Source organism: Corvus brachyrhynchos, unplaced genomic scaffold (assembly GCF_000691975.1).
Source record: "Corvus brachyrhynchos isolate BGI_N302 unplaced genomic scaffold, ASM69197v1 scaffold69, whole genome shotgun sequence".
Lineage (NCBI taxonomy): Eukaryota > Metazoa > Chordata > Aves > Passeriformes > Corvidae > Corvus > Corvus brachyrhynchos.
The window spans coordinates 3,075,990-3,097,233 of record NW_008240228.1 but is presented as its reverse complement, the minus strand read 5'-3'; the positions used below and the strand labels follow the sequence as shown (position 1 = coordinate 3,097,233).

At 39.5% G+C, this 21,244-nt stretch overlaps 1 protein-coding gene across 2 annotated transcripts in view; it reads left to right on the top strand.

The window, feature by feature from the left end:
• PLCB1 (phospholipase C beta 1) overlaps positions 1 to 21,244 on the top strand; it is a 243,390-nt gene that overhangs the window by 135,340 nt on the left and 86,806 nt on the right. For both annotated transcript variants that reach the window (XM_017745250.1, XM_017745251.1), the window contains exons 8-12: positions 4,295 to 4,441; positions 10,849 to 11,006; positions 14,579 to 14,661; positions 20,426 to 20,510; positions 20,988 to 21,165. In XM_017745250.1, coding sequence (XP_017600739.1) covers positions 4,295 to 4,441; positions 10,849 to 11,006; positions 14,579 to 14,661; positions 20,426 to 20,510; positions 20,988 to 21,165 — 651 coding nt within the window. The remainder of the gene's footprint in view (positions 1 to 4,294; positions 4,442 to 10,848; positions 11,007 to 14,578; positions 14,662 to 20,425; positions 20,511 to 20,987; positions 21,166 to 21,244) is intronic.

Below are 21,244 nucleotides of genomic sequence, written 5' to 3'. Positions count from 1 at the left end.
AGAAACTGCTTCACACTTTCCTGCACATGTGTACAAATGGAGAGAGAGGCATAGAGAGACATTTCCAGATTTACAGCGCCGTTCCAAACTCTTGAAAGTTTTTAATTCAGGTACATTTCTAGAGTTAGATCAAAGTCTATATAATCTTTACCCAAGTGTGCAGCTACACATTTCTAATCTTGAGATATTGAGAATGCCTGTGACTAAGAATACATTAGACACTTTTATATTTCTCGTCCACACTTGTATTTTTCAGGCCCGTTCCAATGCACATTAAAAACATTAAAATTGATCTGTTACTTACTTGGCTGGCACCAAACTTTAGCTGGCCACTTATGCGTGCTTTGGGAATCGAGTCAAAAACGTGCAAAGTGTGAGGGGAAAAAAGTGTGGAGTATGAGAGAAAAAGAACAGAAGTGCAGAAAGAGAGAGTGCAAAGTGAGGGGAAAAGTGCAAAGTGTGAGGGGAGAAAGTGCAGAGTAATGGGAAAAGTGTGAAGTGTGAGGAAAAAAGGGCAGAGGCAGGAGAAGTGCAGAGTGTGGGGAAAAGTGCAAAGTGTGAGGGGAGATAGGGCAAAGTGTAAAGGAAAGAATGCAATTGAAAAAGTGCAAAGTGTGAGGAGGAAAGTGCAAAATATGAGGAGGAAAATGGAAAGTGAGAGGGGAAAAAGTGCAGAGTGAGAGAAAAAGGGCAAAGGTGCAGAAAAAAATGCCAAGTGAGGGGAAAAGTGCAGTGTGAGGGGGAAAGTGCACAGTGTGAGGGGAAGAAGTGCGAAGTGTGAGGGGAAATGTGTGAAGTGTGAGGGAAAAAGCAAAGTGAGAGGGGAAAAAGTGCAGAGTGTGAGAGAAAAAGGGCAATGGTGCAGAAAAAAGTGCAAAGTGAGGGGAAAAGTGCAGTGTGGGGGGAAGAAGTGCACAGTGTGAGGGGAAAAGTGTGAAGTGTGAGGGAAAAAGGGCAAAGCGAGGCAGGAAAAGTGCAGAGTGTGAGGGGAAAAGTGCAAAATGTAAGGGAAAAATGGAAAGTGTAAGGGGAAATAGAGCAAAGCGTGAAGGGAAAAGTGCAAAATATGGAGAGGAAAAGTGCAAAATACGGAGAGGAAAAGTGGGAAGTGTGGGGGAAAGAAGCACAAAGTGTGAAGGGAAAAAGGTTCTGAAAGTGAAGGGGAAAGTGCAATGAGGGAAAATGTTCCGTGTGTGAGAGAAAAATGTGAAAAGTGGGAGAGGAAAATGTCCAGTGTGAGGGAAAGTGGACAAAGTGAGAAGGGAAAAGGGAGAGGCCTGAGGGAGAGAGGAGGATGAGGAGCTCTTGCCTTCTTCAGCGGGAGGTGTCTCAGTGGCACTTGAGTGAGTTGTGTTGAACATTTAAATTGGCCAGATACCTCAGGAAAAAGGAGGTATTTTTATGTTTGGCTGATTTTAAGTGTTTTAGTAAAGCACTACCGTGTGACCCCATAGGGAGGGAAATTGGAATTAATCAGATAAATTAGAGAAGAGGTGTTTGAAGGGGAAAAAAAAAAAATTTCTTGTGCTGGCAAGAAAAAAAGCCCTGCAGAGAGAAGGGTCTCACTGAGGGCTGTAGCTGCTGACATGCCTTCTGCTGTGCTTATACAGATGTGAGTTCCATCCCAAGAAGAGACATCAGATCAAATTTAACATGGCAGTAGTGAGTGAAAAAGGCAAGCCAATTAACTCTACAACTTGAAGTATATAAAGCATACTAGATATTTTTGGAAGTTTCATCAAAATTTTAGGGCTAAGGTAATTTTAATTAAAAAAAGCCAAAAAAAGGAAAGGAAAAAATGTGAATTTGTCATGTCTCTGTGTGTTTGCATTATGTGTCTCTTGTCTCTCTGACTTTTTATGCCTAAACACATCATTAAATCTTTCTATTATATATCCAAGATAAAAGATGACAACTGTAATGGAAACAACTGATCACATATTACTTTTTTCTTGCCAGTGTCTGTGTAAATGTGTAATATGTTTAAGGAAACAGAGAACAAATCTTAGCACTTAATTGAGGCTATTTTTTTTTTATGACTGTCCACCAAGGATCATCCTCTCTGCAGTTGGCCTCAGAATATCATTGACATTGGTCACAAACAATCTACTCTTTTAATATCCAGGACACAAAGCCCCTTTGACATCTGCCATCTCCGTTCTGCAGACAAACTCTCACGGGTGCAATATAGGCTGTAATTGAACTTGCTAATTGCTTCACTTTCTGAAATGCTGACTGCTTAATTGGGATAGGGGAAATAGCGTTCCAGAGCCATGGGCTCAAGCAAGTGTGTAACTCAGAAGCTGCCTAATTATACGTGTGAATAATGCTCGCTGTGATTTATGATAATACCAGTGGCAATGCACAGGAGGACCGTCTCCATCAGAAAAACAAGGCCCCTGTTTGTGAGGTACACTCTGAGGATTGAACACACAGAACACTTTGAGAACCTTGAAAGTGACACCTGCATGAATCAGCCTATCTGTATAATAAAATGCAAGTAGCAGCTGTCCTGTTCGGATCTTAACTGTTCTTTCCTCTGTTGTTTTACTTGGTATGGATAAACACCACATGCTCTGCCTAGTCCCAGTATACTTGGTGCAGAGTGTTCTCTTAGATGGTTTATAGGTCAAGCTAACTCCATTATAGCACCTGGTACTGTTGGCATTCTCTGGTAGATTCATGCGGTAGAAAAGTTGTTCCTAAACCTTTAGTTTCATGAAAAACCTCAGTGGTGGGGTTTTCTTCCTGATTTTCACCTACTTGCATTTTTCTTGTGGAAAGGAAAGTACATGGGCCTTCATCTCTGGATGATTAGTTTCCCTGTAACAAACCAGCTGTGGATTGCCCTCATATTACAGCCTTAAAGTAGTGGATGGACTTGATGTTTTTCTTTCCAACCATCTTACAATTGTTGTCATAAGAATGAATGGTAACTGCATTGCTCTGTATTGTCACTGCCTTTCTTGTCATATGAATAAGTTCTTCTAGTGCTGCCAGCCTTGGGTTGTTATGAAAATGAGGATCTGCACTTAAGACTGTTATATCTTTTCCTCTCTGAGCAAGAGGCAAGTCAGGTCCAAGCACAGATTTTAAGTAAATGCTTTACATGCAATATTTGCATCATGTGATTACAAGCTTTAAAAAAACAAAAAACAAAAAACAAAAAAAAAAAAAAAAGAGCAGGGTTGTCTGCTACTTTTAACATGCTAGGAAAATATGTGTAAGTTTGTATGTTTTAGTATAAAAAGGGATTGATCCTGAAAGGAAAGAGTAGCAGAGTCAGGAGTAGAACTGAAATCTTCAGTTTTTCAATGCTATCAACAGGCAAATGAGATTTTGCTTTAACTGACTGTGTAGAATATTTTGGGTTGGGCACAAGAGGTATGAAATTCTCATTGTTGGGAGTCACCAAACATGTACTTCAGAGATACAGAAGATCTGTTTTACTGTAGGCAGGAGCTGAAATAACTAAAGATATGTGGTTGAGTAAATCAACAGATGAAACCTAGACAAAATAGCAAAAACTATCAGGCAAAGAAAAATGTCTCATATTTGTTCAGTTAAGCAATAATCTTCAGTTATAGGCTACCGGATTTCTTTTTAGTCTAAATGTACAAATTGACACCCTAAAGTCAACTTTGTGCAGAAGGCTTGACAGCAGAAGTCCTCCTGATGTAATAAGAGCAGCTCCACTGAGATCAATGGGGATATTTAAGCTGAGGATAGGACTCAGCTTTCTAATTTGACAGCAGCATATGAAATGATCATTTCTGCTGGCACTCCAATGAGATATGAATTAGGAGACAAATATAAAAATTACAAAGCAAATCTAAGTTCCCACGTGAAAGGTAGTTCATACACATGCTGAACCAAACTCAAAAGAGATCAGAGTTACCTGTGTTTGTGGCCCTCTACAGGTTTCTTGGTTCCCTCTGGAAAGAGTATTTTGTTTTGTCCCCCAAAGACCCCTTTCCTTGATGGGCTTAGATTTATTTTCTCTGTTCTTTCTGTAATTCTGATTCCCCCATGCCCTTGATTTTCTGTAGATGCTGATTATGAAGTGATTTATCTTTGTTACAGCTAAAAGGCTATGTGTTACCTGCAACTTGAATGGCTGAAAATGAGGTAGTAGTAACAAAAGAGTATTTGCATAACTAGGTGAAGGCCAGGCTGATGATTATATGCTCTTTCACATGTGCTTTTGTGTAAGTGTGTATTGAATTTATCTGCATGTCACAAAATCTGCAGTTGAAACTAATTGGTGCTTTCCCTGGGTCTGTGTTTCTCTCAGGACAGATATCCGTGGATGGATTTATGCGGTATCTGAGTGGAGAAGAGAACGGTGTCGTTCCACCTGAGAAACTGGATTTAAATGAAGATATGTCTCAACCACTGTCACACTATTTCATCAACTCCTCACACAACACCTACCTCACAGGTACAGCAGTGTTGGAGAGATCTAATTTCTTATCTTACAGAAATTCTGAGCATATTTTCAGTGGTAACATAAAATACACTAAAAACATCAACATTAAACAGATGATGGAGTTTAGTTTTCAGGAAGACAAGGGTGGCACTTGATTTTTGTTGTAGCTGCAACACAACTGCATCAAATACACTTTTTTTAACAGGTGAGCAGCAGTTGCATTATTCAGGTAAGGCCTGGTCAGAAGCCCAGTGAAGTCACTGGAAAGTTTCCCTCAACTTAGATAGGATTCCAGATTAAGGTCCATCTTTAGGGAGGAGAATGAACATTGTACTTTTTATGACAACAAAGATAGCCAGACAAGTGTGCAAAGCAGAATACGGGAAACATCTCTGTAGCTCATAAATTTGCCCCTAAACATTAAATCTGGCAGTTTGTTGTGCTCCATGAAATATGCTTTGATTCAGAGGTTAGGGAGGTTCCAACATGGCACATAACTTTCTGACAGCCCATAAATGCAAGGAGTGGAAATCTGTTCCCTGACACTATCTAACATCTGAGCTGAAATTTTTAGGTGCTGTCATGTTTTTAAAAAGGCTGAGCACCCAGAAGCTCCCGTTAATTAGAGTTACAGTCTGAACTGTACTGACTGCACAACAAGGTTATCAATGATTTAAGACTCAGAAAAAGCCAAGGCAGTTTATGAATTCAACTTTTGGCATTCATTTTCTAGTCCAAGGTTCTGTTAACTTGTGAGAAAATAATTGTAAATTTACTATTTTAGTTTGGTTTACATAGGAACAAATGTTTGGGGCAAGTAGATGTGCACAGGGAATTCTCTCCTGTTTGATTTGATGTTTGCTTTGTCTTGTCATGTTTGCTAGTGACTTAGCATTATGTTAAATTTTAAAAAATGATGCTGCACTGAGTGCTAAAAATGTGGCTTATGCATAACGTAGGCTTTTTAATGCTATTAACAGACTGGCCTTAACTGACCAGCTCCTTCAGAAAGCCAGCATGCCGAAACATAAACAACGGCAGGCAGTGGTGATGCCCAGTTTAAACAGACCTCATGGGAGTTATTTTCATCTGCTTTATGTTTGTTACAGCTCTTTCTCCAGCACCTTCGCGTGCTTTCAGGGAGTGAATGAACTGTCATTGTTTCCATTAGACACCATTTTTCAAGGGTTTATATCTCGGCTGTAAAATGTGTTTTGTGCTAGAACTTGTCACATAAGTATTTGTTTTGACAGCTATTTTCTTTCTCTGAATTAAAAGAAAACAAAATCAGTGTGGTCGCTTTTAAGTTATGATTCCAATATGCAGAAATTTATGCTCTTTGGTGGAGCAAAGACATGGCCAAAGCTAAAGTAATTTTTAACTATGATGTTTTGCAGACCTCTTACCTCCAATATGGACTTCATTCTGTCACTGAGTATTAGTTGGTGCTTAAGCCAAATGCTGCAGCTTTATACAGATATTCTGGAAGAAAACGGTAAAGCTGTAGTACGAAAGTGAGAAGCACAGGCCCACAGGAGGTTTAAAGACAATGCAATTTAAAGTTGATCTGAAGAGATAAAAGACTGCTCTCTCCTCTACCAGCGGGAATTTATAGCCAGTTCCATACTGCAGATTTTTATCAGGGCTGGTCAGGACAGAGATGTATTCCAAAGGTCTGGAGGCACAGAAGCCAAACCCCAAAGAATTAAGGATGGGAATTCATGATTAGTCCAACCTATTCTGATTTTTTTAACTGCACTACGAGTGACCTCACATGCTTAATTATTTACCTTGACACTTGCTAAATTTGCTTTGACTTGTATGTGAAAATCTGCAAATCATCCCAGATTGCATCTACAGGTTTCTTTGCCTGCATTTCCAAGTAACTTCAGAGGCTATATTTGGAAACATGATCTTCAGTCTTAATTTGACAAAATATTCCTATCTTAGTAAACTGGGGGGAGTAAAGCAGGGTAAACTCAGGAAAGAAGTTTGAAACTCTTTCCAATTCCTTGTCAGAGTGCGTGTTTTCACATTTACAGGCACAAACCACAAGCCCTTCCCTTTTAGTAGGTTCATTATCTTCAGTGAATGTGTGGCAGCTGGCTGACAATGGGATTAATGATTTGATTTTTATCTGTGCATTACAAGAACTGAAAGCCTTGGATTTTGCTCTGAGCCTAGATCAGATACAGCAATCACATTCCCATTTGCTTTCTTCCAGCAAGGAAGTAAAATTAATAAAATTAATGGTGACAGGCTATTTCTTTTCCCCAAAAGACTTTGAAGGATCTGCTCAAGTGCTCATGGCTTTGGAAGGGAAGCCTTGGAAGCACCTTTGCCCTGATTGAGACCATGAAATAGCAACTAGTCATGTCATAATTACCAGGACAATAAGAAAGCCATTCAGTCTGGCAATACTTTATGATTACTGTGCTTAATGCCCTACCAATTATCTTTCCCTTTGTTAGTTTTTTTTAACCCAGAAAAAGCATGCACAAAGAAGCAACATTATAACATAAAAAGAAACATGTGCACACTCTCAATTTATTTTTAATTATGCTGATCATTTTCCTAGCCTTTAGAAGAAACCCTTGGCAGTACATCAAGTCCTGATTATTTATTTAGAAGTGTTACTGCTTTCTTTTTTTTAGGGAAATGTAATTTTTAAGACCAAAGGTAAAAATCCACAAAGAAAGAAGTGATTTGTAGCGAACCTGGGCTAACTTAAAGAAATGTCATCTTTTAGAAACTTTTTTTACTGTCTGATCATTTTTTCTCACAAGTATCATATTTATTTCTTTTTTCCCTTGAACGCTTAAAGTGCAACTCTGCTTTTTTCTGGCATCTCACCTCCGGTTTCTGCTGTGGTCACAGTGCGGAGTGACTTTGCAACATTTCTTTCAGCAGCACCCAAAAGTCAGAGACAAATGATGACATATCACACTCAGCCTTGCATACTTTGCTGGCTGTGCAATTTGCTGTTGTATATGGGAAATGCAAAATATGAAAATCACACGCCTGTAACACGTTTGGCTAAAAGGAACAATGATATCAGCAGTAGGTTGCTGAGGTATCCGCTGAGCACACACAGCCAATGTGGGACTATCCTGTTCACCCTCAGCATGTGCTTCCCTGCTTACAATCTGGTATTTCAGTTCTTTCTAGTCTCATGAGGGGCATGTTCTCTTTGTTGCTGTCTGTGACCTCTCATCTACCATCCTCCAGCTTTTCTGTTCTCAGTGATTCCTCAGTCCTCACTGTTCCTGCTTATTATCTGCATTCAGCACTTCCTTGAAACCTTCTTCACCTCCAAAGCTTCCAGAACAGTTTCCAAGCTGACAGCACCATATGGAAGGGATGGATGGCTGGGTGATACCATCGTGCTGCCGGGCACACATCCTGCTTTGGTCCAGTGTAAAGTGTTAAAAACAACAGGCAGGGCTGAGAGCCTTATTCTGACTGACGTACAAGCAGGAGCAGAGTATGTCACAGTGTGGGGTCTGATCTGCTTGGCCTGTGCATGGTGAAATAGCTCAGGAGGAAAATAAATTCAGATAAATGTGCTGTGTGTAAAACAATCTCAGCTGCCAGCACCTTGTGTGGCTGCAGGAGTGAGGAGCCAGGCTCCCAGCAGTTTGGGGCTCTGAGTTTGCATACTGCAAACCCCAGTGTATGATCCAAGGCACTGATTGCTTCTCCAGGACTTGTGTGGAGAGAGGAGATTCAGCAACTCATGTTTGTGCATGGCAGAGGGAGGATACAGGCACCTCATGCTGGGAGAAAGTGCTGGGAGGGAGGGAAGAAGCAGCCTCTGGTTCTAGAATAGTGAAGAGTCAGGTGATTCCAAATACCTGGATCCAAAAATCCCCCAGTTGGGGAGGAAAGATATCTTAAATAGATTGCAACTATGTTTTAAGTCCTTGTATTTCAAATAACTTTCGCTTGGAAAAACAGTGGTGGATGAACCCATCAAGGGTGCACTTCCTGAGAAATGAGCAGCTTAAAGCTGTAGAAGTGTGGAACTGTTTGTTCTGTGTGGGGAAACATGGGTCATGTCCTCAGCTTAGATCAACCAGCACTGGCACATTTTGCATAGTATCCTGTCAGGTATCATTTGGCCAATTATATTTTTCAGAAATGTGAATTTTTCTCAAAATGCATTTCTCCTTAGCCCATAGAGAATGATGGGATGCAAATGTTATCTATGGTATTACTGTAGACACTGCTTGTATTGTAGAAGGGAATACATAATGCTTTCAATTTCCAGTATTAAAAAATTGATCTGTACTCAGGCTATTAAAAATAGACTGGAAGTGTTCCCTTTGTGTCTGTGTTATCACATTTTGGAATACAAAAGGGGTATTTTAAAATAAATGCAAATAGCGACTCACACAATGGAAATTTCTAAGTAATATATGCAAAAAAACATTTGAGGGAACATTCCTCATATTCTGTATTTCAGAAAAACAAGCTGTTGGGACTATTAAAACATGTGCTAGCATTTTACACTCTGCCTGGGAGTCTTTCTGAAGATTTTATGGTTCAGAGGTTGAATATCCTCTTATCCTTTGCAGGAATCCTTCCAAAACGTCTGAGCCTTATTAATAAGGTAGTGTGGGAAGTGTCATATGGCAAGTGATGCATGTCATGATTTTCTTAAGCACTTTTGAAGGTGAAGGATCTTGGAGCCCAAAACACTTAGCAGTGATAACCACCAGGAGTCTCTCAGGAAATAGAGTTTGTTAATCATAGAATAGTTTGTTAATCCAAACTCAAAATGCTCTGAGGGAAAAGAGAGACAACATTAGAACAGTTTTCTAAGTGAAAGTGATTTTTTAGGCAGTAGAGTTCAATGGATCCCTATGAGAGCCAGGATTTCCTAGGCAGATGCTTAGGGATGAGTACATGGAAATGTGAGTTGTTATTCTCTGATCCATGCTTATGCTTGTTTGCATCCTGCAAAGAAAAAGAGCCACTACTTAACCCAGACATTGGAATTGCACCAAAAAGGCTTTTGTGTGAATAAAGATAATCTTCCATAACCAAAGGTGAAACAGGAAAAAGCTAAATTCCAAAAACAAAAAAAAGAGACTCGTCACTTTGCTGACTCCATTTGGATTTTCAGAGCTTTCCAGCACTGGCCAGTTTCTTCTGTTATTAACAGATATTTGCCATTGGTTCCAGCAGAAAGTGAGAATTCTTATGGATTTCAACAGGAGTAATGTTAATACCTGGTGGAGTATGTATGATTGCTCCAGCTCATGTATCAGACAGAAACTGTAAACAGGGATTTTCAAATAAGAACGGTTCTGTTACAGTTTTAGTACAAGGTAAAAACAGAGCAAAGGCAGACAATGCTGTTTTGTGAAGCAAATCCCAAAATGTGTATTTCCCAGAATAAAACCTAAACATGGAATCGCAGAGACAATAAAATGAGGATTAATCTGCATTATATTATATGCCAGTCTAGATGAAGTATTTATATGTCCCCAGTCAGCAAAGAATCTTTGCTGTAAATGAGCTCACTGCCTCCTTAAAAAGAAAATTAATTTCCTTCAAGAAATCCGGGAAGATCTTCTCAGGAAGTCTGCTAGAAGGCAGGAAACTGCATCCATTTTCTTCACATCTCATAGAAGCACAAAGCCATTCTTCCATACTGTTACCTCTCTGCTGCAAGAAATTTGTGTCTGAAGGACTGGAATCAAACCTGTTGCAGCAGATGAAGACAACCTGGCTGGATATCCTTCCCTGAATCCCACTGGACTTCTTTGTTGGCTTGGGTTGAGAATTTTTTTTTTATGTTTCTTTTTTAATACTTCCCAAGTTTGGAAAAAATGAATTTTCCTTCTTAATTTTTAGATTTACAATATCTCATTATTGGAAAAGGACAGTTTAATTGAATTTCTCTCTACATAATACAGTATCACATCAGGAAATTTAACTGACCAACTCATTGCAGTGGTTAGCATATTAAATATTGATTTGAGACCTAATGATGGTGCCATTAGTGTCTGCAGGGGGTTTGTTTCATCTTGTACTAAACTGCGTTGCATGTTGTGAGAAAATGTGGTCTTGGTCTCCTGAGTTGCCTCTGAATTTCACACTGCTTGTCAAGGGATAAAATCTCATAGAACTAAGCTTTTTTATTATTATTATTTTATTTCATGTATTTGATGCTGCTCGTCAGAAGCTTTTGAGCTGGCTTCAGCTGGGTTATTTCTCTGTTTGACTGAGGGCAGGATCCGAACCATGACACTGACTGTGCCAAAGTAATTTCCGTTGCGTCTTTGTGTTCCTTGGAATGTTACTCCTCTCAGCCGAGGGTAAAAGCTGCTGTTAACTCTGATTATTGTTAGATCAGTTGTATCTATTCCTGAGGCCCAAAATGACTTCCCTTTCTTTGTGTTCTGTCCCAGCTGGACAGCTGGCTGGCAACTCCTCGGTGGAGATGTACCGGCAAGTGCTCCTGTCGGGCTGCCGCTGTGTGGAGCTGGACTGCTGGAAGGGACGCACAGCAGAGGAGGAGCCGGTCATCACACATGGGTTCACCATGACAACTGAGATATCCTTCAAGGTACAGCACTGCAGCACACTGATGTAGCTGGTTTAGCTGGGGAGGGCTCTTTTTGTGCAAAACTATCACAGATATATCACTGCGAAGGTGGGAGGGGCAGAAATGTGAGGGCAAAAAGATGCTGTAAGAGGAAATTACAGAGCAGCTGCAGACTTGTTGGAAGAGAAGAGAAGAGAAGAGAGGAGAAGAGAAAAGAGAAGAGAGGAGAAAAGAGAAGAGAGGAGAAGAGAGGAGAAAAGAGAAGAGAGAAGAGAGAAGAGAAGAGAGAAGAGAAGAGAAGAGAAGAGAAGAGAAGAGAAGAGAAGAGAAGAGAAGAGAAGAGAAGAGAAGAGAAGAGAAGAGAAGAGAAGAGAAGAGAAGAGAAGAGAAAAGAGAGAAGAGAGAAGAGAAAAGAGAAGAGTTGCAGCATTTGGACCTTGCATGGGGAGAGAGGGTCCTTGTGGTCATGGCAGTGTGAGGAAAAGGGATTATGTGGTGTGATAGCACTGCCATCTGGGGACTGGGCTCCATGCCCAGGTCCATGGTTCTGTGCACGTCCCTGCAGCAAATCTCACAGGGAGAGAACCAGCCAAGGCCAGAGCCAGGACTGAAGGACCAGGCACAGCCACCACAACTGGTTCTGCGCAGAGACAAATGGGGGTGTGAAGGCATTGTTGGGTTACATCTCCACAGGACAGAGCTGGAGGCCACAGGATTTGGACAGCAATAACCAACACATCAGTTCACTCCTTCTCTCTTCTCTGCTTGGTCACTGGGAGTAGGAGGTGAAAGTCCTGAACTGAGGCAGGAAACAGCAGCTAGATCTCAACAATTTGCAAGCCTTTAAATTCCTGTGGGCAGAGAATATGGTGCTCACGGCCAGATGGGCAGGCTCCATCCACAGGACCCAGACACTCAGCATTATATTTAGAAAAGATCAATAAGTGTATGTTCACTGTTATCCTTATCCCTGGTACTTGGGATCAGATCTGAAGCACTGGAGGGTGAAAAGGAAAAATTAGTATCTTTGGAGACTGTGAGGGGATATTTGTGCCTTGCAAACCCTAAACAAGTCATCTTTATTATTGAATTCCGTCTTCCATTTCCTTTTCTACAGTATAAGGTAGAGACCTTACCCTTAGCAATAACCTTAGATTGTTATCATCTTGTTATTCTTAAAGATGTTTTTGATCTGGGGTGTTAGAGGAGCACAATGGAGGTGCTTTCCTGTAGTGTTAGGATTGGTAGTCAGCACAGCTTATAATGATACATCAGGAAATAATTTCTGAAGTGTGAAGAAATAATTCTTCTTCATCTGAGACACTAACTCACCATGGAAATACATTTCTAGACTTAGCCATGTGCAATAATATGTGGGAAAATGTTCATTACTGACTTTGGTTATGTTGCAGGGATTACGTGTGGCTTGTGTGCCAGCTACAGCTTTGAGACATTTCTCCCATACTTGAAACCTGTTGTTGGGTGGTTTTTCTTGCCTTCTAGTGCCTTTCTTTAGGGAAAAAAGCGAACAGTTCTGCCACAGACAGAACACCAAATTTCACTTGTACCAGAACACTCCTTTTTTTTCCAGTTTGCTTTCTCTATAATTCTTCCCTGATTGAGTTAATCACAGAAACACGTAAAACAACCTTCTTGCACGTTTGTTACTAACTTTCCAGTTACGTTTATGTGAAGCCAATTATGTTTACAGGCATGGGGTTTGATTGCTGGAAGTCCTTTAATTAAGGAAGATGGCTCTCGACTGCTTTGGTCATGAGCAGGAATTTAAAACAAAATTAATCTGATTTTTAAAAGGATTATTAGCAGGAACAAGGATTATCCTTGGTTATTTAAATGTTCAACCCTTGGCACTGTGCTGGCAGGAGAGATATTGGGAGGTATTTTAAACCTACTCAGGAGTATTTCATCAGTCATTTCAGGGCAGGCATTTTTTAATCCACACAGAAAAATGTGAAAAACATCTCGACTGCCGATTTCTTTTCACCACTCAAAAGTGTGCTGCTTGGCTGGGGAGGAGCAAAATGGCAGTGAAATAATGTGTCAGGAGTATGAGAATCAATTCATGTCTTGAATGCTGAATCATTTATCAGCTCACACTTTTGCCAGGACCACGGCACAAGGATTCTGCTCAGTCTGCCAGCTTTCACAGCCTCAGACAGATTTCCCGAAGTGCAGAGGCAGCAGCACTGTATGCTCCTCATCATTATGTTCCTGGGGTTTTTGGTTCCTTGGTTTTCCCCTTGCTCCATGTCTCAGAAATCCGTAAGGTTTTTCTCAGCTGAGGCTTGTGAGCTGCTGCTGGGGGGGATCCTACAGGGAACAGCCATATATGTCATGGCATACCCCGGAATCTCTGTGTGTGTAACCATATTTACACCTTGGAGACCGCTTCAGGTGAGTCATTCTGCAGCTGGAGAGAAGTATGGAACCTGCCAGCTTGTTCCTCTCTGACCATGGAGCATTTACCTTCACTGAACCAGTGTCTGAGCTTTTCATCCTCAGATCTCATCACTTCCATCCTAATTCTACTCTTCCAGGTTGTTTTCCCCACTCATGCAGGATTCCATCCCCTTTTGCAGTGGGAAGGCAGTTGAAATTAAATGTGCCAAAAGAATGTACCAGAGGCTCAGTTTTTGTTTTAGGAAGTGGATTTCTTACTGATACACTTCTTAGCTGAGCCTCTAAAGTACAGAAAATGAACAAGAGGAATCCCCAGAGAAAGCTTGTTTAAAATAAATACGTCTTTTAGGTTTTAGTCATCCTTAAGATTTGGCATGGCAGAGACTTATGGGTTCTTAGAAACTCCGGAGTTTGCCAGCAATGCATATGAAAAGTCTTCAGTGTTTTTTGTTCTTTTGGAAGAGAGATTTGTTCCAAGAGGGAAACATTTCATTATTTGTAACAATGAGTGCATTTATTGTGCACCCCACTAAAATCATCATTATCAAATGACTTTTTTACTGGATTTAGGGTTTCCATTTTCCATAGAGCTGAAAGGAAACTTTACGGAAGTTTCCTTTTCTGAGTCCTCTGATAATTACCACAGAACCAACTGTTTTAATTAAGTAAAGATGTCTTTTTCCCCTTTTTTTGCTTTAAAGGGATTTCTGTTACCCAAAAAAAAAAAAAGAGAGGGAACTAAAAAGTGAGTCAGAGGAGCTAAGGATTTTATGGATACGTGCTTGTGCTGATGATGTTTAGAAGATCTGCCTTTGTCAGAGCATGTTTATTATTGCACAGAATAGCACATGAAAGCCATAGCTGCAGGCATGGAACAACTCCACACAAAACCCAAGATTTACATTTAAGCTATTGATTTTGGCAGACATAGGTCATTTCTTGAGAAATGTGGTGCTTGAGACTCATCAGATGTTTTGGAGATTTGATCATAGTTCAGGTTGAAAAAAGTGGTTGTGGCAAGAGCACATCCAGAGCTTTTTGGGATGTTTGGGAAGGAAGGTCTATCTCAGGGAATGATTTCAGAGCTCACTGGGTCTTGCCTGTCTTCAAAGAATAAAACTCTCCTTCTTTAGAGAGGTAAATTTGTAACTGTGTTTATTTTGATTCTTTAGGAAGTAATAGAAGCTATTGCTGAATGTGCATTTAAGACATCACCCTTTCCAATCCTCCTTTCCTTTGAAAATCATGTGGATTCGTAAGTAATTACCACATTTTCTTGTCTGATGTTTCATTTTTGATAAGGTCTAGGCCTGGAATTGTGTGTGTGCACTTGTGACACAAACAACAGCTCTTATCCAAAAATGAACTTGTACCAGCCTCAGTAACCGCGATGATCAGAATGAATTGGGCCTGTTCTTAAAAACCTTCCTGAATCAGAACCTCTTGTATGAGAGAGGAAGTTTGATTGTGAGAGGTATTTTGTTAATGTTTCTGTCTCAGTGTGTCCTGCTGGAATGCAGCAATACTCCAAAGAAAACGAGGCAGTATTTCACCTGCTTGTGACCCTATTCTGTGCTATAAACATATTCAGAATTTGGTCTGTGTCTTGTGTCAGAAGCAGAGGCCAGAACCATGGACTTCCAGGATTGCAAAATAGGTGGCATGGATGGCCAGGAACTGTTCATTTCTGCCAAAAAAATAACAGTTTGCATAAGTTTATTTCATTTTTTTTTTTTTTTAGTTACAAGAAAAGTTACAATTTTTCCATGTAAGAAAAGAAAAATGAGAACACTTCTAGCTTTGTCCCAGTGATCTATTTTATTATTACAGTTCTGATTTTTTTTTTTTTTACATTAACTTTGGTTTTGAATGCAGAAACCAGGTCTGCATGTTTCAAACACATAACATGTGCCTTAACTTGAATCGCCTTTTCCCCTTCTGTGTTTTTTTTGCTGTGAAAAAATTTCCAACACTTCTGGAGGCAGTTTAGACTTAGAAACTAATTTTTGGAGGTTTCTTGTTTTGTTTTGGGTTTTTATGGTTGGTTGGTTTGTTTGTTTGTTTTGTTTTCTTTTTTAATTTTTAAATTTTTTTTTTCAATGTAAAATAAAAATATTCCTTGGGGCAGCTATGAATGTTTTTATACAAATCAGAAAAGATGGCACTTTTGGCACTTTTGTTTCTGAAAGAGGAAAAGGGTGAGGGCTAGCTGCTTTTCCATTGTTTTAAGAAGAACATTCTCGTCATAAGGGAAGGAACTGGTAGAAGAAGCTATGTAAGAATGGTTTTAAAGAACAGATGTGACAATACTGATCAAAAATTATGTAGGTAGAAAAATCTAAAATCTGAGAGCTGAGGTCCACTACCTGTATACCTCAGAGTGTAAATTTACCTTTTGTGGGCAAATATGTGTTTGCTCTGCACACATTTCGAGGCCACATGGTTATGATTCAAACAGCTACCTCTTAAATCCTGCTTAGTTATTCCTGTCTTCCTCTGAAAGACCACACAGATGCTGGGTTTAATTTCCTTCTCTAATGGCTCCCTCATTTCTTTTTGGTGTATATTTTGTCCCTTTGGACTTGCTTGCACTCACCTACTCCTGTAGGTTTGAACTCACAGTGCTTCCAAATGCAACTTCTGGCCTTTAGGAAAGATCTCAACCATCATTTTTGAATGTATTACATTTCCTACTCATTCTTCTGGATTTATTGTAATATACATTCACTGTGTTACTATAAGGCAAAAAAAAACCCCAGCTAAATTATTTTAACCACAAGGGTTACATTTTTCTTCCTTTAAAGTCATTAAGACTTAAATCTTCAACTGTTCCAGGGTGATCTGTTCTATTTTAGGAAGATAAAGAACTAAAAAGATTTATGAAATAAACTCCTGTCAGATGGAAGTTATATACAAAAGTGGCTTTAAAATTATAAGATGAAACAGTGTCAGAATTAAAGGCTGTGTGACACAGCAGGAAAGTGGCAGAAAAGGAGATTTTTTTTCCTGCTGCACTACTCTGTTATTTACAGTTTGCCCCACAGAAGGCATTGGACCTTTCTCTCCAGAAACCTCCAGCCATGGAATAATGGATTAACCTTATGTGTATTCTCTGATATTCTTTTCCACACACTGCTAAGACACAGCTTTTTAGCAAAGCAAGTTTGCAAAACCACTACCAAATGTTTTCTCTTTCTGAGGCTTTCCTGCTAGTGATTATTCTCTGCTATAGTAGATGATCAGATTTAATGGGTGTGTTTTCTGATTTTGCTTTGGCTGAAAATAATTTCTAGTTATTTTACCAACTGCTACAATTATCCCTTCATTCCTTCACTAGTTGCTGCAGAAATCTGCGATTAGTCATGCCACTCACAGAAAACTTCACCTAATTTCATGGAATGCTCCTTTTGTCTTTTCATTTACTTGGAATGTTGTTTTTCTCCTAGATCTTAAAGCTGGGATTTGCCCTAAATGTTAACAAAAAATGCTGATGTTTTTATAGAGTTGCTGTCAAACAAATCCTTCTTTATCAATTCCTACTTCTAGAGGACCAAACATTTTTTCTGATTTTCAAGCTGCAAGAGTCGTTTGTGAAATTCTCGTCCCCTAGAAATTTTGGCATTGGCTTTAACAAAAATATGGTTTTAGCCTGTGTTCTGTATTCCTGGCTTTTAAACAGACTGCAATTATCAGAGGTAAATATGTTTCACATTACCACTGTAGAGATGACAGTGCTAATCACCACTGGACTTAAAATGCAATTTTTCTTCCTTCTGGTTTATGTTCATGAGAGTATTTTGGACACTCTCTGTCCACCTAGGGGAAAAATCACTTACTAGCACATTGTGTAAATCATCTCATTTGCTTTCCTTTGGTGTTTTTCCTAAAAGGGCTCCTCTCCAATATCTTTATGGCACATTAAGGCTTTTTATTTTCTTTACTATAACTCCACTATTAGTGTATTCTTTCTTGTCTGTTTATATGCAATAAAAACTTTCGAAAAGGAGCAAGCATGTAACTTTTAGACAACATAAAATATTATGTGTGCCATCATTTATAGTGAAGTCAAAACGTGCACACTGAAAAAAAGACCACTAAGAAAAGCTGTGGTTCTGTGAAAAAAACAGAGAAGTGGCCTGAAAATGTTGAAAAGACCTCAAGAAGACCTTGACGTTTGAAATGGGGCTTGCAAGACGATAAGCAATCTGCAAATCTGAAAGCAGACACTCTATAATTAGAAATGCACTGATGACATAGCAAAAAGGTTAAGTGATCCTTGAGCAGTATCCATATAAGATTGCTTCCAAGATTAAATTTAATTACAGTTATTCATACTGCTGGTTGCTGGCTGGAATTGTCGCTTCAAATATTAACAGGATTTTTATCACTTTTTCATCCCACACTTCAAATTATTTTAGACTCTTCTGGGAAGCATCTGTGCCTTTGTCTTATGCAGGGGAAGTATCTCTGCAGAAGTGATAAAAATGTAATGTTGGGAGCAGTAGTTGTGCCAAAGAGCCTCTGTGGTTGACCTTTGTAATAGGCACGATACAAACACAGTAAAACAAAGTGCAAGCAATACAATAATGGTAATGAAAACATTTCTTAATCTTCTTTATATTTCTGTATCTCCAGGTATCATGTTCCCCCTCTATCTCCCCTGGCACATTTTGGGGGCATATATAATTAGTCTCTGTGCTACCTGTCCATGTCCACACAGGGAAAATCATAAAGCAGATAAAGTCAGCTCTTTTCAGACAATCAATTTTCACTACAATGCATGAATGCTGAGAGAATTTCTAGTAACAGTAGATGTGGACCAAGAAATACCTGGGTTTTGACTTCATAACTAAATTGGGGGAATGTACTGATTTAGAAAATTTGGTATTTCTGTTGCTCTGGTTCATAATTTCCAAAGAATGGAAAATAAAAAAAAATTGGTATTCCAACTTTTTTTAAAAGACTTCAGTAGGGCTATGGAATCTGCTGTTCCTAATGATCTCTCCCTTGCAACAATACATACATAGATATGTATATTAGGGAGAGAGAGAACACAAAAATCTACCACACAGTTAAATGCTGGTACTCCTAAATATTTTTTTATTCCCTCTTAGGAGCTTTTTAAAGTATCTGTACACATAGTCCACTTCACAAATTCAAGTAATTTTGTAATGTCACGATTTTCCTCCTTTGGCCTTGTTTAGTACCTCAAGGGTTTTTTATGGTATTAAAACCCATTAGTTTTTCACGTAATTTTTCTACTTTCTGCCTCTGGGATGCAGTGACACTGGAATTTATACGCTGAACCAACATAATGTTGCATTTCATTTTTCTCGTTTGCAAAAATGAAAGTTCACACTGTGCTCTCTTTGAGGTAAACATGTAATTAAACACAGAAGATCAGAAGAATTTGTTCTAGCTGTGGTAGTAGCTGGAAATTTATTAGGTTTAACTCTTGCTTTTTATTTTTTTTAATTCCTATTGAGAGTTCTTTTTGGAGTTGTGCCCATTTAAGGATGACGATGTCACATCTAATTACTATGGTTTCAATAAGTGCACTCTTTTGATTCAAGGAGGTGTCCTTTGAACTTTCTGGGTTCTGAGAGCATGGATCTGTTCAAAACACACACTGGTGGAGAAGACTGAAATAAAACTCTTCCTAATGACCCTGGATTTATGGCACATCCACACTCTGCTGGCTGGAGTGATGCCTTTATTTCCCTTCGTAGCTGAGGGTTGGAAATATCCAACACAATGTCCGAGCCTGATCTGTTCTTCCATCACCTTCTCCTGTGTGGGTTCTTCATTCTGCTGCCTTGCTTGTCTTCGTCTTTATTTTCCATCCTCGGCTAAAAGTGCCTTTTAGCTGTTGTGCAGAATTCGCTGCATGCAAAAGACAGCACTAATGAAATGCTGTCAGCATTTAAACTGCATGCAACTCTTGCTTTGGGGAATAATTTAAAGCCTCCTCGCAGTATTTTTTGTCAGTGACTGAGCTAATGAGTGGTTTACCCCCTATCTGCTTCCAGGGGCATCCAGGATGCTGATCCCAGGGAAATTACATTTTCTGAGTGAAATGTCATTTGGCCACCCAACCTTTATCTCAGCCCTGGTTTGGCCACACTGACCCTGGGAGATGGTAACCACTGACCAGTTGGGCACAGCTGGGGTTGAACTCCTGATTTGCAAGAGAAAAATGAGCATTTTTTTTCTTTTTTTTTTCCTCAATACTCAGCTCTACTTTGTCATGAAAAGTAGCTCCATGGTAACATAACGGCTTATAGCATCCCTGTCTCTTCCATGATATGCAGATCCTAATTAACAGAAGCTGAGGAAGTTATATTAAGCTATATAAACCTGTCCTTTAATCGAGACTTCCCAACAGAGTGTCAAAAAAGGAAACTTTGAACGATGCCTCAGCTCAGATGCTACGCATTTTAAACAGGCACATATAACAAAAATACTCCGTTTTCTAAAATTAGAGAGTGCCTGTGGTACCGAGCTGCATTTTGAGATGATTGGAGTAATATTTCTGAGCCATATAACCTATCTGCAATCCTAAATCTTCCATCACTGATATGCAGGAATTATTTCATCTTTTGGTTGCACTTCGGGAAAATTGGTTATAAGCAGAGTTTGCCGAGGTTCAGTTTATTTACAGAGGATGTTGTGAAAACTGCTGTAGTGCAAGCAAAATGCCAGGCACATGTATAAAGTGACATGAGGGGGGCAATATTTAAATTACGAATAAAAGTACTGCCTGAAAGAGGCAAATTCATGTTATGGTCATTTCACTGTTATTCAATTGACTTATGCCTTTACTTTTTGTGTGTTCCTTTTGATGAACTCTATCAGAGGAATTGAAATAATTGCATGATATATGTAGGTCTCACTGAAAAATTCACACAATTGGATCAGGAAATTATATCTAGTTTAGGGCTATTAGATACTCCGTTACTGCTGCTTTCACTCTGGAGCATTAGTAGGACTCATTTCTTTCTTTCTTTTCTTCCCTTCAGCCCTAAACAACAGGCAAAAATGGCAGAATACTGCAGATTAATATTTGGAGATGCACTGCTTATGGATCCATTGGAAAAATACCCGGTAATGTGGCTTGGTGTTTATCATATCACAAATGTCTGTGTCAATTTTTATTTAAGTGTCTCAGTCCCGCCTCATTCTTCATGTAAAGCCTTTCAGCCTAAAGGAGGGAGTTAAGCAATGTGAGCTGTTGGTGACTTAAGCATCATTTCTGATGCAGAGATTGCCCTGATACAGTGAATTGTGATCTTCTAAATGCAATTGATCCTCATAGCTGCCATTTTATAACGTAGAGTCTCATATCTGAGCTAATACTTATTTTGGTTATTACTGCAGACATTTCATAAGGCATTTTTCTTCCTAAGTGCCCTCAGTAGCGCTGTTTCATTTACTGTTGACATTGCCTCTTGTGCAAAATCCATTTCATTTTAACAGGGCTTACAAAGGTTACAGAACTGTCTTGTACCATGTGGTCCCTAAGAAACTGCCATAAGCTTGTTTCTTCTGTTCTAACAAATCTCTCCTTTTTCTTCCTGTAAGCTGGAAGCTGGGGTTCCTCTCCCAAGCCCTATGGATTTAATGTACAAAATCCTGGTGAAGAATAAGAAGAAGTCTCACAAGTCAGCAGATGGGAGTGCAAAGAAGAAGCTCTCGGAGCAAGCTTCCAACACTTGCAGTGATACATCCAGTATGTTTGAGCCTTCCTCTCCCGGAGCAGGTAGGACTTGGATCTACTGATATTCTCCTCCCTCAAGCACAAATGCTTAATTACAGCTCCAGTCCCATCCAACTGCAGT